Source organism: Crassostrea angulata, chromosome 7 (genome assembly GCF_025612915.1).
Source record: "Crassostrea angulata isolate pt1a10 chromosome 7, ASM2561291v2, whole genome shotgun sequence".
Classification (NCBI taxonomy): domain Eukaryota; kingdom Metazoa; phylum Mollusca; class Bivalvia; order Ostreida; family Ostreidae; genus Magallana; species Magallana angulata.
The window spans coordinates 26,234,578-26,259,212 of NC_069117.1; the positions used below are offsets into that span (position 1 = coordinate 26,234,578).

At 33.4% G+C, this 24,635-nt stretch overlaps 3 protein-coding genes across 3 annotated transcripts; all 3 read left to right on the top strand.

Annotated features, from left to right (window-relative positions):
- Nucleotides 1-125: 125 nt before the first annotated feature.
- On the top strand, nucleotides 126-7,446 carry LOC128191460 (heat shock 70 kDa protein 12B-like). Its single transcript, XM_052863531.1, has 5 exons — nucleotides 126-275; nucleotides 538-903; nucleotides 1,050-1,274; nucleotides 2,157-2,325; nucleotides 6,326-7,446. The coding sequence occupies exons 1-5, from the start codon at nucleotides 273-275 to the stop codon at nucleotides 7,441-7,443; spliced, it is 1,881 nt and encodes a 626-aa protein (XP_052719491.1). The 5' UTR covers nucleotides 126-272; the 3' UTR covers nucleotides 7,444-7,446.
- Nucleotides 7,447-13,919: 6,473 nt separating this feature from the next.
- On the top strand, nucleotides 13,920-18,155 carry LOC128157304 (uncharacterized). The gene is made up of 4 exons (XM_052819796.1): nucleotides 13,920-14,617; nucleotides 14,900-15,117; nucleotides 15,208-15,303; nucleotides 15,397-18,155. The coding sequence occupies exons 1-4, from the start codon at nucleotides 14,131-14,133 to the stop codon at nucleotides 15,826-15,828; spliced, it is 1,233 nt and encodes a 410-aa protein (XP_052675756.1). The 5' UTR covers nucleotides 13,920-14,130; the 3' UTR covers nucleotides 15,829-18,155.
- Nucleotides 18,156-19,658: 1,503 nt separating this feature from the next.
- Nucleotides 19,659-23,111, top strand: LOC128155637 (uncharacterized). Its single transcript, XM_052817448.1, has 4 exons — nucleotides 19,659-20,345; nucleotides 21,372-21,589; nucleotides 21,876-21,971; nucleotides 22,593-23,111. The coding sequence occupies exons 1-4, from the start codon at nucleotides 19,856-19,858 to the stop codon at nucleotides 22,998-23,000; spliced, it is 1,212 nt and encodes a 403-aa protein (XP_052673408.1). The 5' UTR covers nucleotides 19,659-19,855; the 3' UTR covers nucleotides 23,001-23,111.
- The last annotated feature ends 1,524 nt before the right edge of the window (nucleotides 23,112-24,635 follow it).

Genomic DNA, 24,635 nt, shown 5'->3' on the forward strand with positions numbered 1-24,635 from the left:
ATCAGTTTAACGGAGACAGTCGAGTGTCTGGTTGTACGAAACTTTATCAGGGTTTTTTAAATTTTAGTCAAGTTATGTTAATGCACTAGATAACTTACCTGTATATTAAAGCCCACACGGCGTTCCATTACATATATTCCAAAATGGAAGGATGTGAAAATGCTCACAGGTTTATAAAATCACTGCCTGACTCTTTAGTAATACACATAAAATGTTACAGAATTATTTAGTTTCGGGGACGATCGCCTGTAAATGTTATATTTGAAACAATAATGGTAAGTATTGTTAATCCTTTACCTGTTTTAATGTATTTGTGCAAAACGAAACTAGATTGTTTTTATATATCGACCACCATGTTTAGGGAATTTGTACCTATTTTTCATCAAATGTAAAATTCCATGTAATATAATTGAGAGTTATGTTTGACTTTTGTATCATCTCATTCTAAGACACCGTTTCGTATATTTTCCGGTGAAATGGGTAGACATGATTTTTTTAAATCTTATGTCCGTATATATAAACTCAATATATTCACAGGAACAGAAGAATCTAAAAGACATAAAGTCAAAATCTACAAGGGCTGCTGTTGCAGCAATTGATTTTGGAACCACTTACTCAGGATTTGCTTTTTCGTGGAAATTTGACTGGAGTAAAGTACAAGTCATTGAAAATTGCAGTGGAAATTTTCTGTCGATGAAAGTTCCTACCTCTTTGCTTTTGAACCCAAATAAAACATTCGCAGCTTTTGGTTTACAGGCCGACACATATTATACTGAAATGGCCGAAAAAAATGATTCAGATTCAGATTCAGATTCAGAGAACAACGGAGAGAAAAAACCAAATGAAGATTATAAGAAATATTATTACTTCCACAGATTTAAGATGTTGCTTCATGAGAATAAGGTACATGCTTTGCTTAAATGCATCTGTATTTTAAGAAAATTCGATAATTATTGTAAGTATAAAGGCAAATCAATATACATGCAGTATAAATGTAAGTATCAATTTACTTTCATTAAAAAAAAGACATATTTATTTTTTGTTTTTAGAAACTGCACCGAAATTTAATGATCAAAGATGTCACCGGGAAAGAGATGAAAGCAATGGATGTTTTTTCCATTTGTATTAAATATTTGAAGAATTCCATGTTATCTGAGATGAACTTACAACTTGCAGAGGGTCAAATCATTGAAAATGATATTGACTTTGTGTTAACAGTTCCTGCAATATGGGGAGATGAAGCAAAACTGTTCATGCGTGAAGCAGCAATAAAAGTAAGTTGTCTGTATGAGTTGTAGCAATAACAGTATATGAAAGAAATATAGCTGTTTTAAACGCTTTTAAAATGATTATTTGTCGTTATGTGCTCAATTGAGCTGTATGACTAATTAAGTTTTTTTGTAAACACTAACTGTCCGCTATAAAGGGCATGGCTCTTTTTTTCTTTTCTTTCTTTTTTTTTGTGTATACACATCAACCGTAATTCAACATTCCAAGACTTGAAACACGTTATTTATAAAACATCACTAAATTGCATCTTTACGAACCTTTAGAAACTGACAACCTTTCGAAAAATAGTAACTTAAAATTAAATTATTCCAAAATAGCAAGGGTTGTTGATTTCTTGTTTTCCAAACGGATCAATCTATCGAACCTCGCATATGTTTATAGAGGAAACAAAGTTCTATTCGAGTGACCGAGAATTATATACTAAAAATTATTGTAAATAATTGCATAAATTTAAACTAAATCAAGTGAAAAGCTGGGAGAAGAAGCTCTTTTTAAGGTGGTATGGAACACCTCTATTTTGTGGCGTGCTTCTTATCGAAATAATGAAATCAAATATAATTTTATAAGAATTCAATGTCTTTTTCGCCAAATGGTCACCTTACAATGTAGCGAAAAGGGTTAGAACGTTGACTTCCAATCTATAAGTCATGAGTCTAATACATGTAGCATAATTCGTAAATCCCACAACGGCTTTTATAATTCTTACCTTTCCAAAAAAAAATTTAAACATATTTGGTCAAATATTGTAAAATTTGAAAATTCAGACCGTGGAAGTATTGTGATTGTAATGTACTTGAAACTACTTTAATATCAAGAGGAGTCCGACACAGGCAAACTTAAGACTTAAACATTCGACTCTTTTATAGGCTGGTATAAAAACAAACCAACTAACTCTTGCCTTGGAGCCAGAGGCCGCTTCAATTTACTGTCAACACATGTATCTAGTAGACAAGAAGGATGGGTCTTCTAACGAGGATGATACATTCAAAAGATCAGTAGAAAGGGGACAAAAATATATGGTAGTTGATCTAGGAGGTAAGCATATTTTAATCCGTAAAATTGTGTGATTTAAATAATATGTCGTAAATTTACGAATACTAATGGTATTATTTACGACTATTTTACGAATTTACATGTTATTTATTTTGTGATCCTTGATTTATTGATATTTAATCACGTTGCCTAAAAGACAGTAAAATCCATGGGGTTAATTTCGTAGAAGCAAATGACGCCCTGAATGTAAATATATAATTAAATAATATTCTTAAAACAGCAAGTCACTTATCCGTCTATGCAGGTTTTCTAGTAGCTGTAGGTCTGTAGCTCCCTATGTTACTTTTTACATTTTTAAGACACCCTACCAACTCTTAACATTTTGGTTGTAAGATTTCATTCCATTTGTATATAGTCTGGGCATGATTTCTTAAAAAATGGCTCTAGAAACTCTAGAAATACGTTTTACCGCAAATATTTATCATTTGGTTTAGCATTGTTCCTTTTATCATAATTAAAGTGTGCTGAGACGAATAAAATTTTCTGGCCGTCACAAAAATGACATTAAGTAAGTCAAAATAACGATTCAAAATGGAGGGCAGAAAAAAATAATTCACTTTTAAAATCTCATTCGTGGGGGAAAAAAATAACAACAAGCAATAATGAGTTGATGTAGCATAGTAATACATTGGGGTTAATTAGGTCAAAATGGACATCAACTTGGAGTGTAGCCAAATTTCATTTTTTTTTTTTGCCTTTTTAGCTCACCTGAGCCAGAGGCTCAAGTGAGCTTTTCTGATCACAATTTGTCCGTTGTCTGACGTTGTCGTCGTCGTCATCGTTGTTGTAAACTTTTCACATTTTCATCTTCTTCTCAAGAACCACTGGGCAGATTTCAAGCAAATTTGGCACAAAGCACCACTAGGTAAAGGGGATTCAGGTTTGTTCAAATGAAGGGCAACCCCCTCTTTAAAGGGGAGATAATTGAGAATTATTGAAAATTTGTTGGTATTTTTCAAAAATCTTCTTCTCAAAAACTATTCGGCTTGAAAAGCTTAAACTTGTGTGGAGGTATCCTCAAGTAGTGTAGATTCAAGTTTTTTTCAAATCATGGTCCCCGGGGGTAGAAAGGGGCCACAAGAGGGGGGTCAAGTTTTACATAGGAATATAAAGAGAAAATCTTTAAAAATCTTCTTCTCAAAAACTATCAGGCCAAAAAAGCTCAAATTAAAATGGGAGCATCCTCAGATAGTGTAGATTTAAGTTTGTTCAAATCATGATCCCCGAGGGTAGGGTAGGGCCACAATTGGGGAATCAAGTTTTACATAGGAATATTTAGAGAAAATCTTTAAAAATCTTCTTCTCAAAAACTATTAGGCCAGAAAAGCTCAAATTAAAGTGGAAGCATCCTCAGGTAGTGTATATTCAAGTTTGTTCAAATCATAGTCCCTGGTGGTATGGTGGGACCACAATGGGGGAATGGATTGTTACATACGAATATATAGAAAAAATCTTTTAAAATCTTCTTCTCAAAACTTAGGCAAGAAAAGCTCAAATTAAAATGGAAGCATCCTGAGGTAGTGTAGATTCAAGTTTTATTCAAATCATGGTCCCTGGGGGTAGGGTGGGGGCCACAATTGGGTGAAATTTTTTAATACAGGAATATATAGAGAAAATCTTTTTAAAAAATTTCTTTTAAAAACTTTTAGGCCAAGAAAGCTCAAATTGGCGTGTAACCATCCACAGATAATGTAGATTTAAATTTGTTCAAATCATGGTCCCTGGGGGTAGGGCGGGCCACAAAGGGGGGTAAAATTTTATATATAGAGAAAATCTTTAAAAATATTCTTGGAAAGTTTTCGGTCCAAAACTCAGTACTTAGTGTGAAAGCACGGATTATGCAGATTTAAGTTTGATGAAACCATGATTCCCTAGAGAAAAGTGGGGCCACGAAATGGGGGGGGGGGTATATAGGAATAGAGAAAAAATCTTCTTACAGGTACAACAAACAAAAGGGGCTTGGTATTTACCCAAAAAAAAGAGGTGGATAAAAACTGGCAGATTTTCAATTTTTATTTAGCAAGATCTACTATACTTAGTTGTCAAGGTATTTTGATACTGTAATGCTAATTTGATCAGAATTAAGGCGATTGTTGCTCAGGTGAGTGATGTGGCCCCTGGGCCTCTTGTTTCAAAAGTGGAGCAGACAAAGCGTACGCGCGTAAGACCTTAACACTTTTTCAATTGTAAAATGATACATGTAATGTATCACTTCTTTTATGTATGCTTTTCTGAAGGTTCGTTTATCTACCCATGATTAAAATATGTGAGATATATACTTAATTAACCCATATGGTCTTTTTTATGTCTTGATTAATCTAAGCTTTTCTTGTACCTACTGGCTAAAATCTGTTGTGAAAGAAATTCTCTTCAATTAGTTTTTATAAAAATGGTTCAGAAATGTAAAAAAAAAAATCACCCAATTGTGTGAATTACAGATTTTTCAAGAAAAGTATTGGACAAGAGATTTACCTTAAGAAACTTTAAAAACATTTTAGTGTCATTTTTACAAAATTTAGAGCCTGTTATCATAAATTACCATTTGAAACTTGAAGATGGAGTAACATAGAAAGATGCCATAGAATTTGTTTATTATATAATAAAAACACATTGGGTGACGAATACTACTACGTTATGAAATGTCAGGCATTTTCTTTAGTCCGCAATAAATTAATTAAGGAAAGATACGTATGAAATGTTAAAAAAAATACTAGTACTTAAAAATTTGGGAGTCTTATGAATACAACTGATACTGATTTATTGAAAAATTTGTCCGCATTCGTTTAAAAAATATATTAGCTTGATTCATTCAAATTTTTCTATTCTTTCTAACTTAACCCTGCATTCATATTTTTGAAAATATTTTTTTGTTTTTTGTACTTCATGCACCATTGATATAGTTTGATAGAAAATAAACGTTCAAACATTCATTATTCCCGAAAACGGCGTTAATTGGGTCTTAATGGTGATTAAAATTTGCAATACAGCCAGATTTCCTAATTCTCTTTCTTAAATTATTCTAAGGATTGATTTCGTGTAGGGAAATGAAAAGTGTGAATGCAAAAGTGCCCTCTTGCAGTGAAAATTCCTTCACAAATTCAGAATCAAAGATTCTTAATTCAGGATTAACTCGTATGGTGTTACGATACCTAAGTAAGACAAAACAGGAGAAGAATTGCAGTTTAAAAAAGAAAAGAAAAAATTCCTTTGGCCAAAAAATTTATTGCATTTTTTATCGATAATATGAAACTCACAGATTTCTCCCATTTAAAAACCTTTTGAAGATATTAATCAAATTTGGCTCTCCCCAATTTAAATCGCATTTCTTACCAAATTAACGCCATTTTCTTTCATATAACATCACTGATGACCTTCTAGCGGCCGAAAATTATGAAATAAAGTTTATATTTAAGCATTGAATCATCATTTTTTGAAAGATGTGGTCTCATAACTGCAAAGGTGTGTGCATACAAATTGAATAACGCACGCTAGCGCAAATATGATTTATTTTTAAAAACCTCTATTCAACGCGTAATGCGAAATTAACGGAAGAGCCATTGGAACAGCCGAATTATGTTGACAAAAATAGTGCTCAGCGTTTTAAATTCTAATAACACATGCAGTTTTATTTTTCTTTCTGTAAATTAATGAATTTACTTTTGGCATACTAAGAAATTAATCAATTGAATTCATTTAACCGTCAAAATATATTTACATCAATGAGATATTAATTAGCGTAAATATACTATCAGGTCGTGATCCGGTTTGAAGTCGCGAGAAGAGTGATTTCATGTTCTTCGAGAAATACCGAAGGAATACTGAATGTATTCATACACCCCAGATTTGGTGATTGGGTCTTTTGTGTTATGCGTAAATATCACTCAAATCAATAAATGCAATTTAATAGAGGGGAAGAAAGTGAATGTAAATATTTTTATTTATGTACTGTTTTAATGAAGAGTCATTGATTTCTCATTATTAGGTGGTACTGCTGATATCACAGTTCATAAAAGAACTGTAGATGGAACCTTGGAGGAGTTGTATCCTGCCACTGGGGGGCCTTTAGGGGGGACTTCGGTGGATAGCGAGTATGAAAAGATTTTTGAAGAAATTGCGGGTAAAGATATTCTGAAATCATTTGCAAAAGAAAGCATGGAGGATTATTTGGCTATGTTAAGAGACTTTGAAGCAAAAAAACGTGACAGTTCGGGTGCAAACAAAAGCGAAAGTTCGGGTGCAAACAAAAGTGACGGTCCGGCACAAGAACCAAAAGTTAGAATAGTTATTCCATTGAAATTAGATAAGTATATCAAGGAGAAAATACCAGGTGGTATATCTAAGGCTCTTCAGATGTCAAATTATAAAGGAAGCATTACCTATAACAACTACAAATTGTGTTTAAAATTGCCAATATTTCAAAACCTTTTCCAGAATGCAATAGATGGTATCATAAAGTGTGTTGCAAAGGTATTAGCTAACAAGGATTTTGACGATGTCACAAATATAATTATGGTCGGCGGGTTTTCAGACTGTAAGTTTGTTCAAGCGGCCCTTCGAGAAAAATTCAAGACACGTGATTTTATCATACCTGCCGATGCTGGACTTGCTATCCTAAAAGGCGCTGTATATTTTGGTCATCTTCCAAATGCAATTTCGCGGCGTGCCGCGCGCTATACATATGGAATTCAAATTTGTCGAAAATTCAAGCCTGGAGAGGACCCAGAACACAAAAAAATTACGGTTGGAGGAATGGAGCGATGCAAAGACGTTCTGCACCCCTTAGTAAAACGTGGAGAACGAATTGAACCTGGCTGTGAATACCCTGTTGTGTGTCATTCATTAAAACCCAGTCAAGGAAAAATAGAGTGTGGAATATACGTATCGAAGGAGGTAAATCCTAAATTTGTGGACGAAGAAGGCTGTCGACTACTTTGCAAAGTCTCAGTCCAGTTACCACCAGGCGTAAATAATGCCGAGATAGAGGAAATCATTACTTTTGGTGAAACAGAAATAACGTTTCGTGCCAGACAACTTGAAACAGGTCGCTTATTTGAAACCACATTCGACATGCTTGATGAAAACAGTAATTCGAAGAAATAAGCAGTCATGACAAAAACACAAAAGAGATTAAAATAAAAATATGATTGCATTTCGCATGATTTCCTTGTAAGATCAGTATCCACGTCTGTAAATAAACAAAAATGTTATCAAAATGAATAATAATATTGTTTTGTGGTAAAATGACAATTGTTTTTTATAATTAGTCTGAAATTTACATGTATTATCAATAGGTAGGGTTTGCTGACTGCCTGTCTGAAAAACCCTAGGATTTATTTTTCCTAACATTTTTAATCAAAGCTCCGCCGTATACATTATGAGACCGTCTATGACTTATTCATTATCATAACAAGGTAAAGTTTAGTGTGTACACATCTGTTATAGACAAGTGAAAATAGAAATGTTTAAAGACAACTTACGTGTAAGAAGAACAATTCTGAAAGAGTTGGTGTTCAAATATATTTATTATTCAATGTCTCTGAACATGTTACATGTTGCAAGATCTTCAATTCACTCACATTAGAATTAATTAATAATATGGAATAAGGGCAGATATGTCTAAGCATTCATATATCTGATTTTATACACTTGTATAAAATGTACTATGAAATTAAGACCATTGTTAAATTGATATAAACATGGCCTAAGAATGTGTTCAAAAATACAGATAACACGTCTGTGTCGGAATAATCTTACTTTATAGTGACATTGTTTTTTAAATAAATGTCTGTAAAAAAAAAAACTTCTTCTCTAACATTGTTGTTCTTTTTGTGTTTGGTTGGTTTTGTCTGTGTGTGGGTTTTTTTGTTGTTTTTTTTTTTGGGGGGGGGGGGGGTGCATTCTTATTTTACTTGCCCATTTGCTAGAATCATTTTCTGTCGGTGCATGTGAACTATAATACTTTTATTAGTTAGTAAAAAGACAAACTAGCCATTTATGTGATAGTTTATATAATCAAAGATTACATTTCAAATTTTAGGGAATCTTGTTTGGTCTTGGACGCCGTTGAAGCTCTGCTTTTGTATGTGTAAAATTGCATCATTAAATTAACAAACTCAAATTCATAGCATCACACTAAAAGACTATGAAGGTTGGTTTCCAGTTCAAGTATGGCATATGAACTTATGCTTTATACTAAACCATGCCTATATCAAATAAGAAATATAATACATTTTACACCTGATATTATAAAGCATTCACAAATAGTTTGATCTTTGTTCAGTAACATATTAAATACGTTTAAACATTAAAAAAAAAATCTTATAAGGGATAAAATGTTCAACATGAACAAAACTTTGCCGATCGTACACATTGAGTTAAAAAAAACGCAGAGTAGATTACGTTTGGCTGTACCCAAGTCATGTGAAAATGTATACACAAGATGGCTCAGGTGAGCGTCATGTAGATCAGGGTTTGTTTGACCTGAAGATTATACAAGGTTACATGTAATTGCCTTGATGATAACCTAATATGTAAATATCGGTAAACATTTTATGGCCAAAAACTGAGGCAAAATGCTACATGTAAATGAATTAACAAATAGCATTTTATTATATTCTTAATTTTTTCATTATAGGTCATGTACTCCTGTACTCTTATCATATATGTAGACTGTTAAGGCACAATAATTCTTCAGTCACATCTAGTTAGCATTTATCTTTATCGCAAATAAATCATTTGCGATAAAAATAAATGCTAATACTAGATGTGAATGTAGAATGAATATACAGCATAATTTTGTACATAAAATAGTTACAATGTAATTAAAAGTCATCCACAAATAGTTAATTAAAGACACGTGATTTTATCATACCTGCCGATGCTGGACTTGCTATCCTAAAAGGCGCTGTATATTTTGGTCATCTTCCAAATGCAATTTCGCGGCGTGCCGCGCGCTATACATATGGAATTCAAATTTGTCGAAAATTCAAGCCTGGAGAGGACCCAGAACACAAAAAAATTACGGTTGGAGGAATGGAGCGATGCAAAGACGTTCTGCACCCCTTAGTAAAACGTGGAGAACGAATTGAACCTGGCTGTGAATACCCTGTTGTGTGTCATTCATTAAAACCCAGTCAAGGAAAAATAGAGTGTGGAATATACGTATCGAAGGAGGTAAATCCTAAATTTGTGGACGAAGAAGGCTGTCGACTACTTTGCAAAGTCTCAGTCCAGTTACCACCAGGCGTAAATAATGCCGAGATAGAGGAAATCATTACTTTTGGTGAAACAGAAATAACGTTTCGTGCCAGACAACTTGAAACAGGTCGCTTATTTGAAACCACATTCGACATGCTTGATGAAAACAGTAATTCGAAGAAATAAGCAGTCATGACAAAAACACAAAAGAGATTAAAATAAAAATATGATTGCATTTCGCATGATTTCCTTGTAAGATCAGTATCCACGTCTGTAAATAAACAAAAATGTTATCAAAATGAATAATAATATTGTTTTGTGGTAAAATGACAATTGTTTTTTATAATTAGTCTGAAATTTACATGTATTATCAATAGGTAGGGTTTGCTGACTGCCTGTCTGAAAAACCCTAGGATTTATTTTTCCTAACATTTTTAATCAAAGCTCCGCCGTATACATTATGAGACCGTCTATGACTTATTCATTATCATAACAAGGTAAAGTTTAGTGTGTACACATCTGTTATAGACAAGTGAAAATAGAAATGTTTAAAGACAACTTACGTGTAAGAAGAACAATTCTGAAAGAGTTGGTGTTCAAATATATTTATTATTCAATGTCTCTGAACATGTTACATGTTGCAAGATCTTCAATTCACTCACATTAGAATTAATTAATAATATGGAATAAGGGCAGATATGTCTAAGCATTCATATATCTGATTTTATACACTTGTATAAAATGTACTATGAAATTAAGACCATTGTTAAATTGATATAAACATGGCCTAAGAATGTGTTCAAAAATACAGATAACACGTCTGTGTCGGAATAATCTTACTTTATAGTGACATTGTTTTTTAAATAAATGTCTGTAAAAAAAAAAACTTCTTCTCTAACATTGTTGTTCTTTTTGTGTTTGGTTGGTTTTGTCTGTGTGTGGGTTTTTTTGTTGTTTTTTTTTTGGGGGGGGGGGGTGCATTCTTATTTTACTTGCCCATTTGCTAGAATCATTTTCTGTCGGTGCATGTGAACTATAATACTTTTATTAGTTAGTAAAAAGACAAACTAGCCATTTATGTGATAGTTTATATAATCAAAGATTACATTTCAAATTTTAGGGAATCTTGTTTGGTCTTGGACGCCGTTGAAGCTCTGCTTTTGTATGTGTAAAATTGCATCATTAAATTAACAAACTCAAATTCATAGCATCACACTAAAAGACTATGAAGGTTGGTTTCCAGTTCAAGTATGGCATATGAACTTATGCTTTATACTAAACCATGCCTATATCAAATAAGAAATATAATACATTTTACACCTGATATTATAAAGCATTCACAAATAGTTTGATCTTTGTTCAGTAACATATTAAATACGTTTAAACATTAAAAAAAAAATCTTATAAGGGATAAAATGTTCAACATGAACAAAACTTTGCCGATCGTACACATTGAGTTAAAAAAAACGCAGAGTAGATTACGTTTGGCTGTACCCAAGTCATGTGAAAATGTATACACAAGATGGCTCAGGTGAGCGTCATGTAGATCAGGGTTTGTTTGACCTGAAGATTATACAAGGTTACATGTAATTGCCTTGATGATAACCTAATATGTAAATATCGGTAAACATTTTATGGCCAAAAACTGAGGCAAAATGCTACATGTAAATGAATTAACAAATAGCATTTTATTATATTCTTAATTTTTTCATTATAGGTCATGTACTCCTGTACTCTTATCATATATGTAGACTGTTAAGGCACAATAATTCTTCAGTCACATCTAGTTAGCATTTATCTTTATCGCAAATAAATCATTTGCGATAAAAATAAATGCTAATACTAGATGTGAATGTAGAATGAATATACAGCATAATTTTGTACATAAAATAGTTACAATGTAATTAAAAGTCATCCACAAATAGTTAATTAAAGACACGTGATTTTATCATACCTGCCGATGCTGGACTTGCTATCCTAAAAGGCGCTGTATATTTTGGTCATCTTCCAAATGCAATTTCGCGGCGTGCCGCGCGCTATACATATGGAATTCAAATTTGTCGAAAATTCAAGCCTGGAGAGGACCCAGAACACAAAAAAATTACGGTTGGAGGAATGGAGCGATGCAAAGACGTTCTGCACCCCTTAGTAAAACGTGGAGAACGAATTGAACCTGGCTGTGAATACCCTGTTGTGTGTCATTCATTAAAACCCAGTCAAGGAAAAATAGAGTGTGGAATATACGTATCGAAGGAGGTAAATCCTAAATTTGTGGACGAAGAAGGCTGTCGACTACTTTGCAAAGTCTCAGTCCAGTTACCACCAGGCGTAAATAATGCCGAGATAGAGGAAATCATTACTTTTGGTGAAACAGAAATAACGTTTCGTGCCAGACAACTTGAAACAGGTCGCTTATTTGAAACCACATTCGACATGCTTGATGAAAACAGTAATTCGAAGAAATAAGCAGTCATGACAAAAACACAAAAGAGATTAAAATAAAAATATGATTGCATTTCGCATGATTTCCTTGTAAGATCAGTATCCACGTCTGTAAATAAACAAAAATGTTATCAAAATGAATAATAATATTGTTTTGTGGTAAAATCACAATTGTTTTTTATAATTAGTCTGAAATTTACATGTATTATCAATAGGTAGGGTTTGCTGACTGCCTGTCTGAAAAACCCTAGGATTTATTTTTCCTAACATTTTTAATCAAAGCTCCGCCGTATACATTATGAGACCGTCTATGACTTATTCATTATCATAACAAGGTAAAGTTTAGTGTGTACACATCTGTTATAGACAAGTGAAAATAGAAATGTTTAAAGACAACTTACATGTAAGAAGAACAATTCTGAAAGAGTTGGTGTTCAAATATATTTATTATTCAATGTCTCTGAACATGTTACATGTTGCAAGATCTTCAATTCACTCACATTAGAATTAATTAATAATATGGAATAAGGGCAGATATGTCTAAGCATTCATATATCTGATTTTATACACTTGTATAAAATGTACTATGAAATTAAGACCATTGTTAAATTGATATAAACATGGCCTAAGAATGTGTTCAAAAATACAGATAACACGTCTGTGTCGGAATAATCTTACTTTATAGTGACATTGTTTTTTAAATAAATGTCTGTAAAAAAAAAAACTTCTTCTCTAACATTGTTGTTCTTTTTGTGTTTGGTTGGTTTTGTCTGTGTGTGGGTTTTTTTGTTGTTTTTTTTTTTTTGGGGGGGGGGGTGCATTCTTATTTTACTTGCCCATTTGCTAGAATCATTTTCTGTCGGTGCATGTGAACTATAATACTTTTATTAGTTAGTAAAAAGACAAACTAGCCATTTATGTGATAGTTTATATAATCAAAGATTACATTTCAAATTTTAGGGAATCTTGTTTGGTCTTGGACGCCGTTGAAGCTCTGCTTTTGTATGTGTAAAATTGCATCATTAAATTAACAAACTCAAATTCATAGCATCACACTAAAAGACTATGAAGGTTGGTTTCCAGTTCAAGTATGGCATATGAAATTATGCTTTATACTAAACCATGCCTATATCAAATAAGAAATATAATACATTTTACACCTGATATTATAAAGCATTCACAAATAGTTTGATCTTTGTTCAGTAACATATTAAATACGTTTAAACATTAAAAAAAAATCTTATAAGGGATAAAATGTTCAACATGAACAAAACTTTGCCGATCGTACACATTGAGTTAAAAAAAACGCAGAGTAGATTACGTTTGGCTGTACCCAAGTCATGTGAAAATGTATACACAAGATGGCTCAGGTGAGCGTCATGTAGATCAGGGTTTGTTTGACCTGAAGATTATACAAGGTTACATGTAATTGCCTTGATGATAACCTAATATGTAAATATCGGTAAACATTTTATGGCCAAAAACTGAGGCAAAATGCTACATGTAAATGAATTAACAAATAGCATTTTATTATATTCTTAATTTTTTCATTATAGGTCATGTACTCCTGTACTCTTATCATATATGTAGACTGTTAAGGCACAATAATTCTTCAGTCACATCTAGTTAGCATTTATCTTTATCGCAAATAAATCATTTGCGATAAAAATAAATGCTAATACTAGATGTGAATGTAGAATGAATATACAGCATAATTTTGTACATAAAATAGTTACAATGTAATTAAAAGTCATCAACAAATAGTTAATTAAAAGTCATCCTGAGATAACCTACATGCACATATAGAAACGATGAGGAAAGTATTATTTATATGATATATAATAATATTATGTTTCCGTCCTCAATAAAGGGAAAATATGTTCTATATTCTTACATGTAGGAAATGCTCAACCTTTGGATGATCGCCACGCTGACGGACATACCGGTATTCATGTGATTTTACGATTACAATTGTCTGATGTATAGTTATCTCAACTCATAGTAGGTCATATCTCCTCTATGTATATTTAAATTATTAAAATGATTCACTACACTCGCTGATTTCTCACATTTCACACGATGTTGGTTGGAACGACATAAGAAAAAATATCAAGTTCTAGGGAAGTATATCTCGTCTCAGTCCACAACATGAACCACGAAGAAACATCCCCTCTGATGGGGAAAAGAATCGAGAACAAATCTCAGAAAGAAGAAAACGGAACAACTGAAACGTCGGGTACGTTTCGTTTTCACGGAACAACACGGAACGTGATATTAGCGGCCTTGAACGTGTTCTCCAACGTCACAATGAATGTGAGCCTGCCAATATTTGCCGGCACAATGAATGAGATCGGTGGAGATACCTTTGTCTTGTTGCTGAACTCATGCGTTGTTATTGGAGTTATATTTGTGTTGACAACTCTCTTTGCCAAACGCTTCATTGACAGTTCCATCACGTTGAAGTTGGTATCTTCTCTGAAAATTGTTTTTGCTTTAGGACTATTCACGGCGCTTAATGGCATACTGGTGGTGTTCGCTAGTCCGCCTGATCGAACACCTGGATACTTACAGGGCATTCTGTCAACCACTGTCATACCTTACACAATATTGTGTCGACTGATATTCCTGAGGAAAGGTATATTTAAAATAGGATTCTATCTCGGGGGTTATTATATGGACATTGATATTTTATGGATAAAAAAAATCCGAATCATTTGAAACACTCATCGAACAAAGCGATCAAAGATATATATTGTATTAGATTCACACAAATGTTAAATTTTGAGTATTGCAAAACATTGACCTATTTAGTTGTCATATGCACAATATATTTGAACGATTCCTTTTTATTTAATAAGGTTAAAGTTCATATTTAAATAAGATTGATGCAATCTTTTGAAGTATTCTGTTTTAATAGGTATAAGTGCGGTTCGAACACTCTGTACTTGTCTAGTAATGGCGGGGTTGTTCATTACTGCCGAGCCTCAGATATTTGGCATTAACACTGATGATGACTCGAACACTGCCAATGAGTCCACGTCTGCAAGAATACTGTGGCCGCTGTGTTTTGCTTTGGGTTTTTTGCCTATTGGACTAATGAATGTCATTTGTGAAAAAGAATTAAAAAGTGGCGAGGTATGTTAAATAAACCTATCAATTATTGATTCATATAACTTGGCTTAAAAACGTTACACAAATTCTTAAATATTTTTCTTATTTTTACAGGCAAAATCATTCAACTTTATCATGTGGTCCCAATTTGCCCAAATCATATGTATGGTGTGTCTTTTTTGGGCAGACTTTATTCCAGGATTTGGAATGGTATGCATTTATTTTAAAATCATTTATTCATGATATGTATGTTTCTCTCATTCTTCTCTTACTTACCATAACATGTTTTTTTTACTTTCGTAGGCGGGATCTTTTTCCGAGTTTTCAGACAGGTACAAAAGGGGAACCACTTGCTTGGTTAGCACTAGCTCTGACTGTAAAGGACTGGTTGGAAAATCGTGGCTGTTTTTCGGAGGATACACCTTCGCGAATCTCTTTCAGTTTCTTCTCATAGAATATGCAGAGGGAGCTGTTTTTGCCGCAGTCGTACAGTCGCTTGTTGGCCCAACGGCAACGATATTTTGGACGTTCTTCCAATTCAACGAAAAGGAGAACGTGTTTAGATGGCATCCAGTATTTAACGAAACAACAGTGTTCACAATTGTGGGTTTACTACTGATGGTACCCGGTGTTATGTTATACAACTACTTCAGTAACAAGGAAGCCAAAGAAAAAGTGAAGGAAGGTAACTTCCTATACACAGACCCGATACTGACTGTTAATGCTAAAGATTAGTGGAACTTTACCAAATGCAAGCTGTATCATACTGTCGACGCTGGTTATAATCTGAGTCAGTTATCCTCAGTTATCCTTAATTGTTTTTGATAAGAAACAAGCCAGCATGACACTCCGGTATTTTGAGGTGTGATCAGATAACCAACTACCCGATTATTTCCTTGCTTAATATATTCATCTTAACATTTGTTTTGTTGTATGCGGTATGAAATTAAATAAATGCTTTGCAAGTACAATCGGGAAAATTCTTTATAAAACCAAATGGCAGAGTAAGATATTTCAATTGTTGCCGTGAATATTGTTTGAAATTAACAAAAAAAGAATATATATTTAGTGACAAAAAGATGACAGGCATTTTTTAAAGGATTTAAAATCAGTATTTATATAGTCACTTTATTGTTTACAGTTACATGTTTTCTTTTCAAAGTTTACACGCATTCATATGCAACTTTACTTTCCACCAGTAGCCACGATATTGCATTTAACATTTACAGTATGAGTTTCGTATTGCAGAGGCAGGGTTAAAGTTTTATGAAAAAGTTTGTTCGTGCATCTCTATAGAACAGCTATTTCATCAATTTACTAGAAGTTTTAATAAAAATGACTCAAACTGCAAATATTTGAGAAGTTAATGTAAATATCTTTTAATTCAAAAGCTTGTTACCAATTTTACTGATAAATAAATATTTTTTTTCTAATTCAAAGACAAATTTTTTTTACAAAATAATTTGGTTACCTAATATGATATTAATCTTCAATAAAGTCTCAACATTGACGTATTTTTCTGATCAAAGAAACTTAATTCGTTGATTAAAACCCGTAAATTGTTAGCCAAAATAAATCTTTGCAATTCAAAAATCGTTTTATTTCTGAAATCTAAATCTTTATCACCAGTTTATTTAATTATCAATCAACAACATGAACATTGTAGCTGTTTCTGTTCAATTGTTTGATTTGTTATGCCTTGAACATATTATATTGTACATAAATACAATGGGGATTGAGCACAAGTTCCAAAACTTAGACGACCCTCTCCCATTACATAGACATAATAGAATAGAGGTTGATGTGTACACAATATAAATTTATAAAGGTATGTGGATCAAGTGGTAGTTTACACCCATGCAATTAACATGTACATTGTATATAAAATCATCAATGGTTTACAAACAGTTTTAATATCAGTTAAATCTTTCTGTGTTTTGATTATAATTATAAACTAGTATAATTATTTCTTTTTACTTTCACTTATTGCACCGTCACCCCAAAGTAAAACATGAGTATTCACAATGTTTTGATTTACAATATCAAAAAAATCATTAAATAGAACATATTTAGCATCTTTATATATACAATGTAATACATGTGAAAAAATAATGGTTGGTGTCTTCAATCTTCAATTATTTTTGTTAGTAATAGGTACATGTATACAGTCCTCCTCGTATACTGTAGATTCCTAATAAAATATGAGGAATTAATATCCGCTTATAATCGCGAGAAGCACCCTTTTAAAATCTCGCCATTATTTTTTGAGAGTTGAGAGCAATAAGTATTAAGGGAAAAAAGTTCAGCGCTCGCGATTTTACTACGATTCGTTGAATACCAATTTTCGTGGATTTCGTTGTTAAGTTGATCCACGAAATTAAATGTTCATTGAAGTTCAATTTTAACTAACATTTTGTATTGAGAGAATCATTGGCCACGAATTGACGTATCCTTGAAACTGTGGTTTTCAGAAAATCCACGAAAATTGGTACCCACGAAAATTAATGAAACCACAGTATATTCTCGCGATTTGAAACGTTACAGTGTGATCGCGGAATTAAGTACTCGCGTAATACAAGGAATTTACAGTAGTAGGTGTTTATCAAACTTTATCTACTGATTGTTTAACCTACTAAAACCTTCACGCTTTTGGTGCATCGACTGGGTACAAACTCGAGTGCTCTCTTGACAAGAATGAGGTAAACTTTGTAGATAACAATGGATTCATGTGTCGATAGGAATGATTATATAACTCTGCTCACTTAAATTCCTTGCATGTAGTTAAGATAAAAAAATGTATTTATCACTTCGATTTCCTAGGGGGTCGTCTCGAAAGTTAACATTTTTTACTATGAATTCGAAATCCTGTGAGAGTTGTTGAAAACCGGTAAATTCTCACGTTTCCCCCTGTTTCCTGTATTTCTGCCGTGGGGATTTTTTTTTATCAAAAAATGAAAACTAATGTAAAATGTCACCAACTGGTGAAATTTAAATAAAAGCTTACCTCGTTGTTTGTTCCAGGGTTAGTATTAAAGTTAATTTTTCCTTTAAAAATTGGCATATTGTTGTTTATACTGTTGCTAATATGTGTTTCTTAATGCTCTGAAAATGAATTCTTAGTTTTATAATCCATCGCCGCCTCAAAAAAAGGATCTAATCATGTTTTTGGTGGGGTTTTTTTTTTGGGGGGGGGGGGGGGCTTATGCATTGTTTAAAATACCGGAAACCAATGACGCGTAAGCGCTATTTTTACATCTTAACCTATCAAAGTCACAAAAATCACAATTTCTCAACTAATAAACGTTATATACATGTATAATGTTAATTTTGTATAAAAACACAATTCAAATAAAGTTATAACTTTGCACCTACGGCTGAAAATAAAAAGATGCGCAAAGTCATTCGTACTCGAACTGTACTCGGCCTCGTTAAACATTATTTAAACAATGATTTTTTTTTATTCTTGTGGGATATATGAAAGTGGCGACATTGCAGAAAAAATACATAACCCGCGCAAGCGGGTTATGTAATTTTTTCTGCAAAAATTGCTACCTTTATAACCTGCATGAATAATTAAAGAAAGCATTTTATTGTTTATATTTACATCTTTCTTGTGACAAATTAATAAATTGATCGTAAAAAGTTAGAAAAATTAACTAATACGTTAGATAAAAGAAACAGCCAAATCGTCTTCTATAGGAATTTGAGTCTGATATCAGCATGATTATTTCGTGCAGTCCGTGATCTCTTAGGCTGCTGAAAGTTTCGACCAATCGATATAAGGGGCGTGTAGATTTCAGTCCTGTCAGTTTCTACATACATGTAGCTATGAATGTACAATCAATTTCCGTTAGAAAGATGGAACCTTACTTTGTGGATGTCTATCGACTGCTCAGGCATTAAATAATTGTATAATAGTCGTTCGCTACTCAAACGGTGAAGTCCCATGCATAGTGGCAGTTGATTGTACAGAATGCTTTCATTTTTTACGATTGTTCAAAGTAATATTCATTTCAGTACTTTGATAAATAGAACCAACAGTGGCGGAACGGATTTCATTAATGCACAACCAACGGATAAAATTTTCTTGTGTCTTTTGTAACCTAGATGTCAGTTATCAACCGATACCTGGTGATGTGTAACTTGAGCATCAAGCACATTATTCCTTCTAAGTTTGAGGTTTAAACTCATTTTCCTTTTAGTGTAACATCTGTTAAATAAGTCTCATGGACAATGCGCGTGGAATTCATATACATATATATCTAAAAGCTCTTAATTTATTGGGGGGAGGCAATACTCTTGTGCTTAGTATTTTGTACATCTCTCTCTCTCTCTCTCTCTCTCTCTCTCTCTCTCTTTTCAGTGCCTTCTATAAAAAAAGGCATCATATAAATATGCTCAATTAAATAAAACAAAACTAAGTTGACACTTGATTTTTAACGATATTGCGGTGAAATTAGACAAACCTGGTTTGTTCATGTAATAAAATCCTACTCTACATATATGAGTACCTATATATTGTGTAAGTGCAATGTCCTTTGATAAGTTATCAAACAAAACTTGCATGTGACCAAAATGTATGTGTAAATAACGTGTGGGGATGTACGGAACATAATAAGTTAAGGAAGTATTTTGATGGTGAATAAAGGCACCCGAAAAGAGGAAATATCTGCAAATAATTGTCATATATCTCCGCAAATTTTACCGGAATGGCATTAAGGGATATCGATGCATGAGTGTGAGCAGATGAACGTATGGTAATATGTCGCAGGATAGAGAGCCATTATCAAACAGTGCTCAGAGTTCTATTAGACTTAGAGATATAGTCATTCTCCAAGCATGGACATCTGGCTACACAAAGAAATGGGGCCAGAATTTACGGAAAGCGATCTTTACATTGCTCTTCATCGCATGCAACCTAACCGGAAGTGTGACCCTTCCACTGTTATCAGCAACCATGGATGCGGTCGGCTCGGATAACTTTGTAGTGATTTACCACACGGCTATCATATCTAGCATTTTGCTGATTTTCGTCGTGATTTTCGTGAGGACTTGCATAAATAGAAGCATACCGCTAACTTTGGCTTCAAGTTGGAAAATAGTTTTGGCCAATGCACTGGCTAATGTGTTTAACTATATTTTGGTTATTTTTGCCAGTCCCCCGTCCAGAACCCCGCCTTACTTACAAAGTATTTTATCTATGACTGCTATACCATTTACTGTTCTGCTCCGGTTGGTGTTCCTTCGGAAAGGTATGTATTGCGTGGTAATAAGGGTAACTGACGGTCAGTGACTGTCCTGTTTCATGTACCTGCCAGATTTTCCCAGTTTAGGGAGTTAATTTACCTTAAAGTTTGAAAAAAATGCATGACTTTTGCTCATCTTTCTATGGGTTTTGGCTGAAAAGGTTGTTTTGGGGGGGGGGGGGGGGGCGATATTTTTGTTGTTTTAAAACCTGAAACGGAGAGTATTATTTCTTTAAAAAAAAAGAAATAATATTTAAGAAAAAAAATTCTTTAGGCAACCGATTCAATTCCCCTACATGCACATGATTTCTCTACAGATTATTACACATTTGACATGCAAGATAATTACGTCAAGACGTAGCATAACTAGTACATGTGTATGTCAACATGCAAGAAAATTGTGTCGACAAGCATGTTAAATTCATATGATGAATGAACCTTTCCAAATTAATTAATGCCAATATCAAACACCCAACACACATTATGTTGACAATACCTATTTATGTTAACATACTATTTATTCATTCTGACATACAACATGCTAATTTTGACTTGCTACATATTTACTTTGACCTGCTAATTTTTTCATGTCACTTATGTATTTAAACCCTTTACTTTATTATTTTGGCATGAACCTTGCGAGAATTTTTGCCAATTATCCGACATAAGACTTTGTATTAATTTGCGAATCACCATGCAAAGCTAACTTTTAAGTCACCATAAATGTTAAACAATAACGTTTCAGTGTATTCCTCACGCAAGTAAAATTTGGTATCTAATCTTTTCTAATCTTAATTTTTGATAATTTTCTTAATGTTATCTGCATGTTGACAAATCCATATTGCCTTTTGACATGATTATCTTACATGTTGACAATTTTGAGAAAATATAATTTGTATATATAGGCCTATACATTTAGCGGCAAAAATATGTAACGCTCACAATTTGCAACCGTGTCATCATTTCGTTACCTTCATGTTTTTTTTTAATAATCACTTACATTTACATCTGTCCATTGAATTTGTTGATCAGGTGTCTCCCCTGGCCGCGGTATTTGCTGCGCCGTCATCATTGTTGGTCTCTTCATCTCGTCAGAACCGCAAATCTGGGGTCTAAACACGCAACAGACTGAAAACAACGCCTCCAGCTCACTACTGCAACGAATTCTCTGGCCGATGTGTTTCGCTCTTGGATTCGTGCCCTTTGCTCTCGTCAATTTAACATGCGAGAAAGTATTGACAACAAGAAATGTAAATATTACTATTCAGTAATTTGGCTTTTCATTAAGATACACAAATAATCGAAATATCTAATATACAATTTTTAGTATAATTCACTTGTTTCCAGCAAATTAAAACACAAATTATCGATTAAGTTATAAGTATAATGTAATATATACCCTTTTCTGGCACACCATGCCAAGAATTGATTAAGAATATAGAAATTTAAATCTAAGTTCAAACCGTCCTTGGGTTCTTTTTTGTAGGAAATCCTGTTAATTTTGACTGACAGTATTATTAATTTTCATATTCTTAGAGCGAAGCACTAAATTTCATTTTGTGGTCTCAACTTGTCCAAATACCGTTATTGACGGGATTCTTTTGGACCGATTTTATACCGGGCTTTGGAATGGTAAGTATTTGTCGATATTGCATACATGTTCCACTATTAATTAAAATCGAATCAAACAACAACAACTAAATATGATGGCAAACTACGTAGTTAATCCGGTATTTTTGGCCCTACTCGTCCAAAAGTACTGTGGTTTGGTTATATATATCGTTTGATTACAATTAAATATAGCACTAACCTTGAAACTATAGCGCTTAAAGCTCTTTTGTTGGCGTGTTAAACTAGTCAAAAACTATCAAAATGTATGTAGTTTTTAATTGAGTTTCCAAAAACGTAGTCATATAAGAGGCAATCACCAATGAGGAGTGTTGAGAGGTATACGGACGAGTGCTTTTTAAATTAAGGAGGGGTGCTTAAGAAGAAACTATATCAAATATTTGCTAGTACATCTATGTACTACTTCACAAAATTGATATATTATTTTATTCAGTATTCAGTATAGTTTCATCTAAAGAAAGATATTAAATTTTGCAAATGTAAATATATAGGTACTACTATTCGTATTATATACGAGTATACATTTGTACTATTGAAAATTCATCAATCTAAAAAGAAACATTTTTAAATAAACAGGGGCAAAAAAAACCCAGCGAAAATATATAATATCCCTTTTCTCAACAGGTTGACAACTTCTCCGACTTCAGAAACCACTTCCAAAGGGGTCTACAATGTTCATATTCCTCCGCCTCGGACTGCGGACGAGCAGTGACTAGATCCTGGATATTTATCGCCGCCTTTACTTGCGGAACGTTCTCCCAGTACTTGCTGGTGCAGAGTTCGGATGGCGCCATTTTTGCATCTATCGTTGAGGCAGTAGTTGGTCCGTTAGCGTCGCTATTCTGGACTCTGTATAGATACAATAAAAGTGACAACAGTATACATTGGCATCCAGTGTTTAACGAGACTACAGCTTTCTCTCTCGCTGGTCTTGGTTTGATGATTCCGGGGATTATATTGTATCACTATTTCGTTATACAGGAGGAAAAATCAGAGGAAGTGAATTTAGATAATTTAATGAATACAATTTGAACTGAGGCAGTACATTGATGTTTACTTACAAATGCATATCGCTTATTTATTGCAGTGATTCCGAAATCGTTCAAACTAGTTTTAAATTAAATAAATTATGATTTAATAACATTTTAAAGTAGAACAATAATATATTTTCAAGAAGTATCGCCATATGATTATACACCCACAGTAATTAAAATAACTTCTTGCAGATACATTGTAAATGATTTTAAACTAAATACACTGATGAATGTATCCCCCTCTTTTACCTTATCATTTCTTCTATCTATACTATCAAAATCTTCAGTTAATCTAATTATGAATCATTTACAATATACTTTCGAGAATGGGCAGACGTCGTTTACATCGCTTTACCAACTTAAAAGAAAGAGATAAGTTAAGGGTTTTTTCCATATCGCTGCAAATTCACACAAAATAAAGTATGACAACTCTCGATGTGAAATGCATACCGGTTGTTGAAATTACAATAGTGCCTGTTTGGGAGTGTAAGAGTTGAAATTGACACCCCGAGAAAACCATTGTCAACCGACGCGAAGCGGAGGTTGACAATGGTATTCGAGGGGTGTCAATTTCATCTCTTACCCTCCCAAACAGGCACTATTTAATTTATTAAACTGAATGTCTTAATTTTAAAGAAAACTTTACTGCTTTTATATAGGAATGACGTGAATTCTATGGCGAACCGTACGCGCGTGATATACGCGCATGTAACAATTCGTTGTGTTACCCGTTGCCAAGTGTGTTGCTAACGCCGAGGGTAATAGAACGGATTATCAACTGCACCTTAACCAATCAGAATTGAGTATTTAACATGAAAGTATAATAAATAATAATTGCATGTAAGCTTTAAAGCGGAAGATAAAACAGTTTTAAGATGCAAAATCAACTGAAAGGTATTTTTTAAGAGTTCCAACCATAGGAAATAAAGATATTCAAGCACGCATTGTTTTTTTAAAGTGTGTGGGGGCAGCTTAATCCAAATCATCTTGACAAGCAATTGAAAAAGGATGAATTCTCAAAATCATGAAAAAAACCTCTTATTATATAACTTGATTTCAATTCAATTTTGTGTATAAACACGGTTTAATTTGTTCTGGAGTCGGCGCGCAAAAACTCTGAATGAGATATTATTGCGCGTAGTCCTGCTTTACCATTCACGCAACGACTGAGATCTTGATCCGATGGTTTGAATGAACTCATCCATTAGGACAGAATAATAGGGAGGGGTCAACAACTACATATATTATACTTTGGATCGAATGATTTGGAGGAGAATTACCACACACTGGACTAGTAATTGCTTAATAAGTAATATACATTTGTTAGACACGCGAGTTTTGTACCCTTTTCAAGATGAATGAAATCGCCCAATCGATCGGAATTGGGTTCCATCCCGCTTCGGCGAATTAGTTCCTCCAGTATATGAATATTTATTTGTTCTAATCCAATCTGATGATTCTTTTGGCGATGATGATAAACCAACACCAATTTCTATACTTACATTGTACCGTAATAGACAATATGTAACAACTGGTTGCGATGCCCCCCCCCCCCCCCCCCCCCCCCCCCCCCCTCCCCGTCCAGCCTTCAAATATGGCTAATCTATTTTTAAATCAGGATTAAACACGAGCA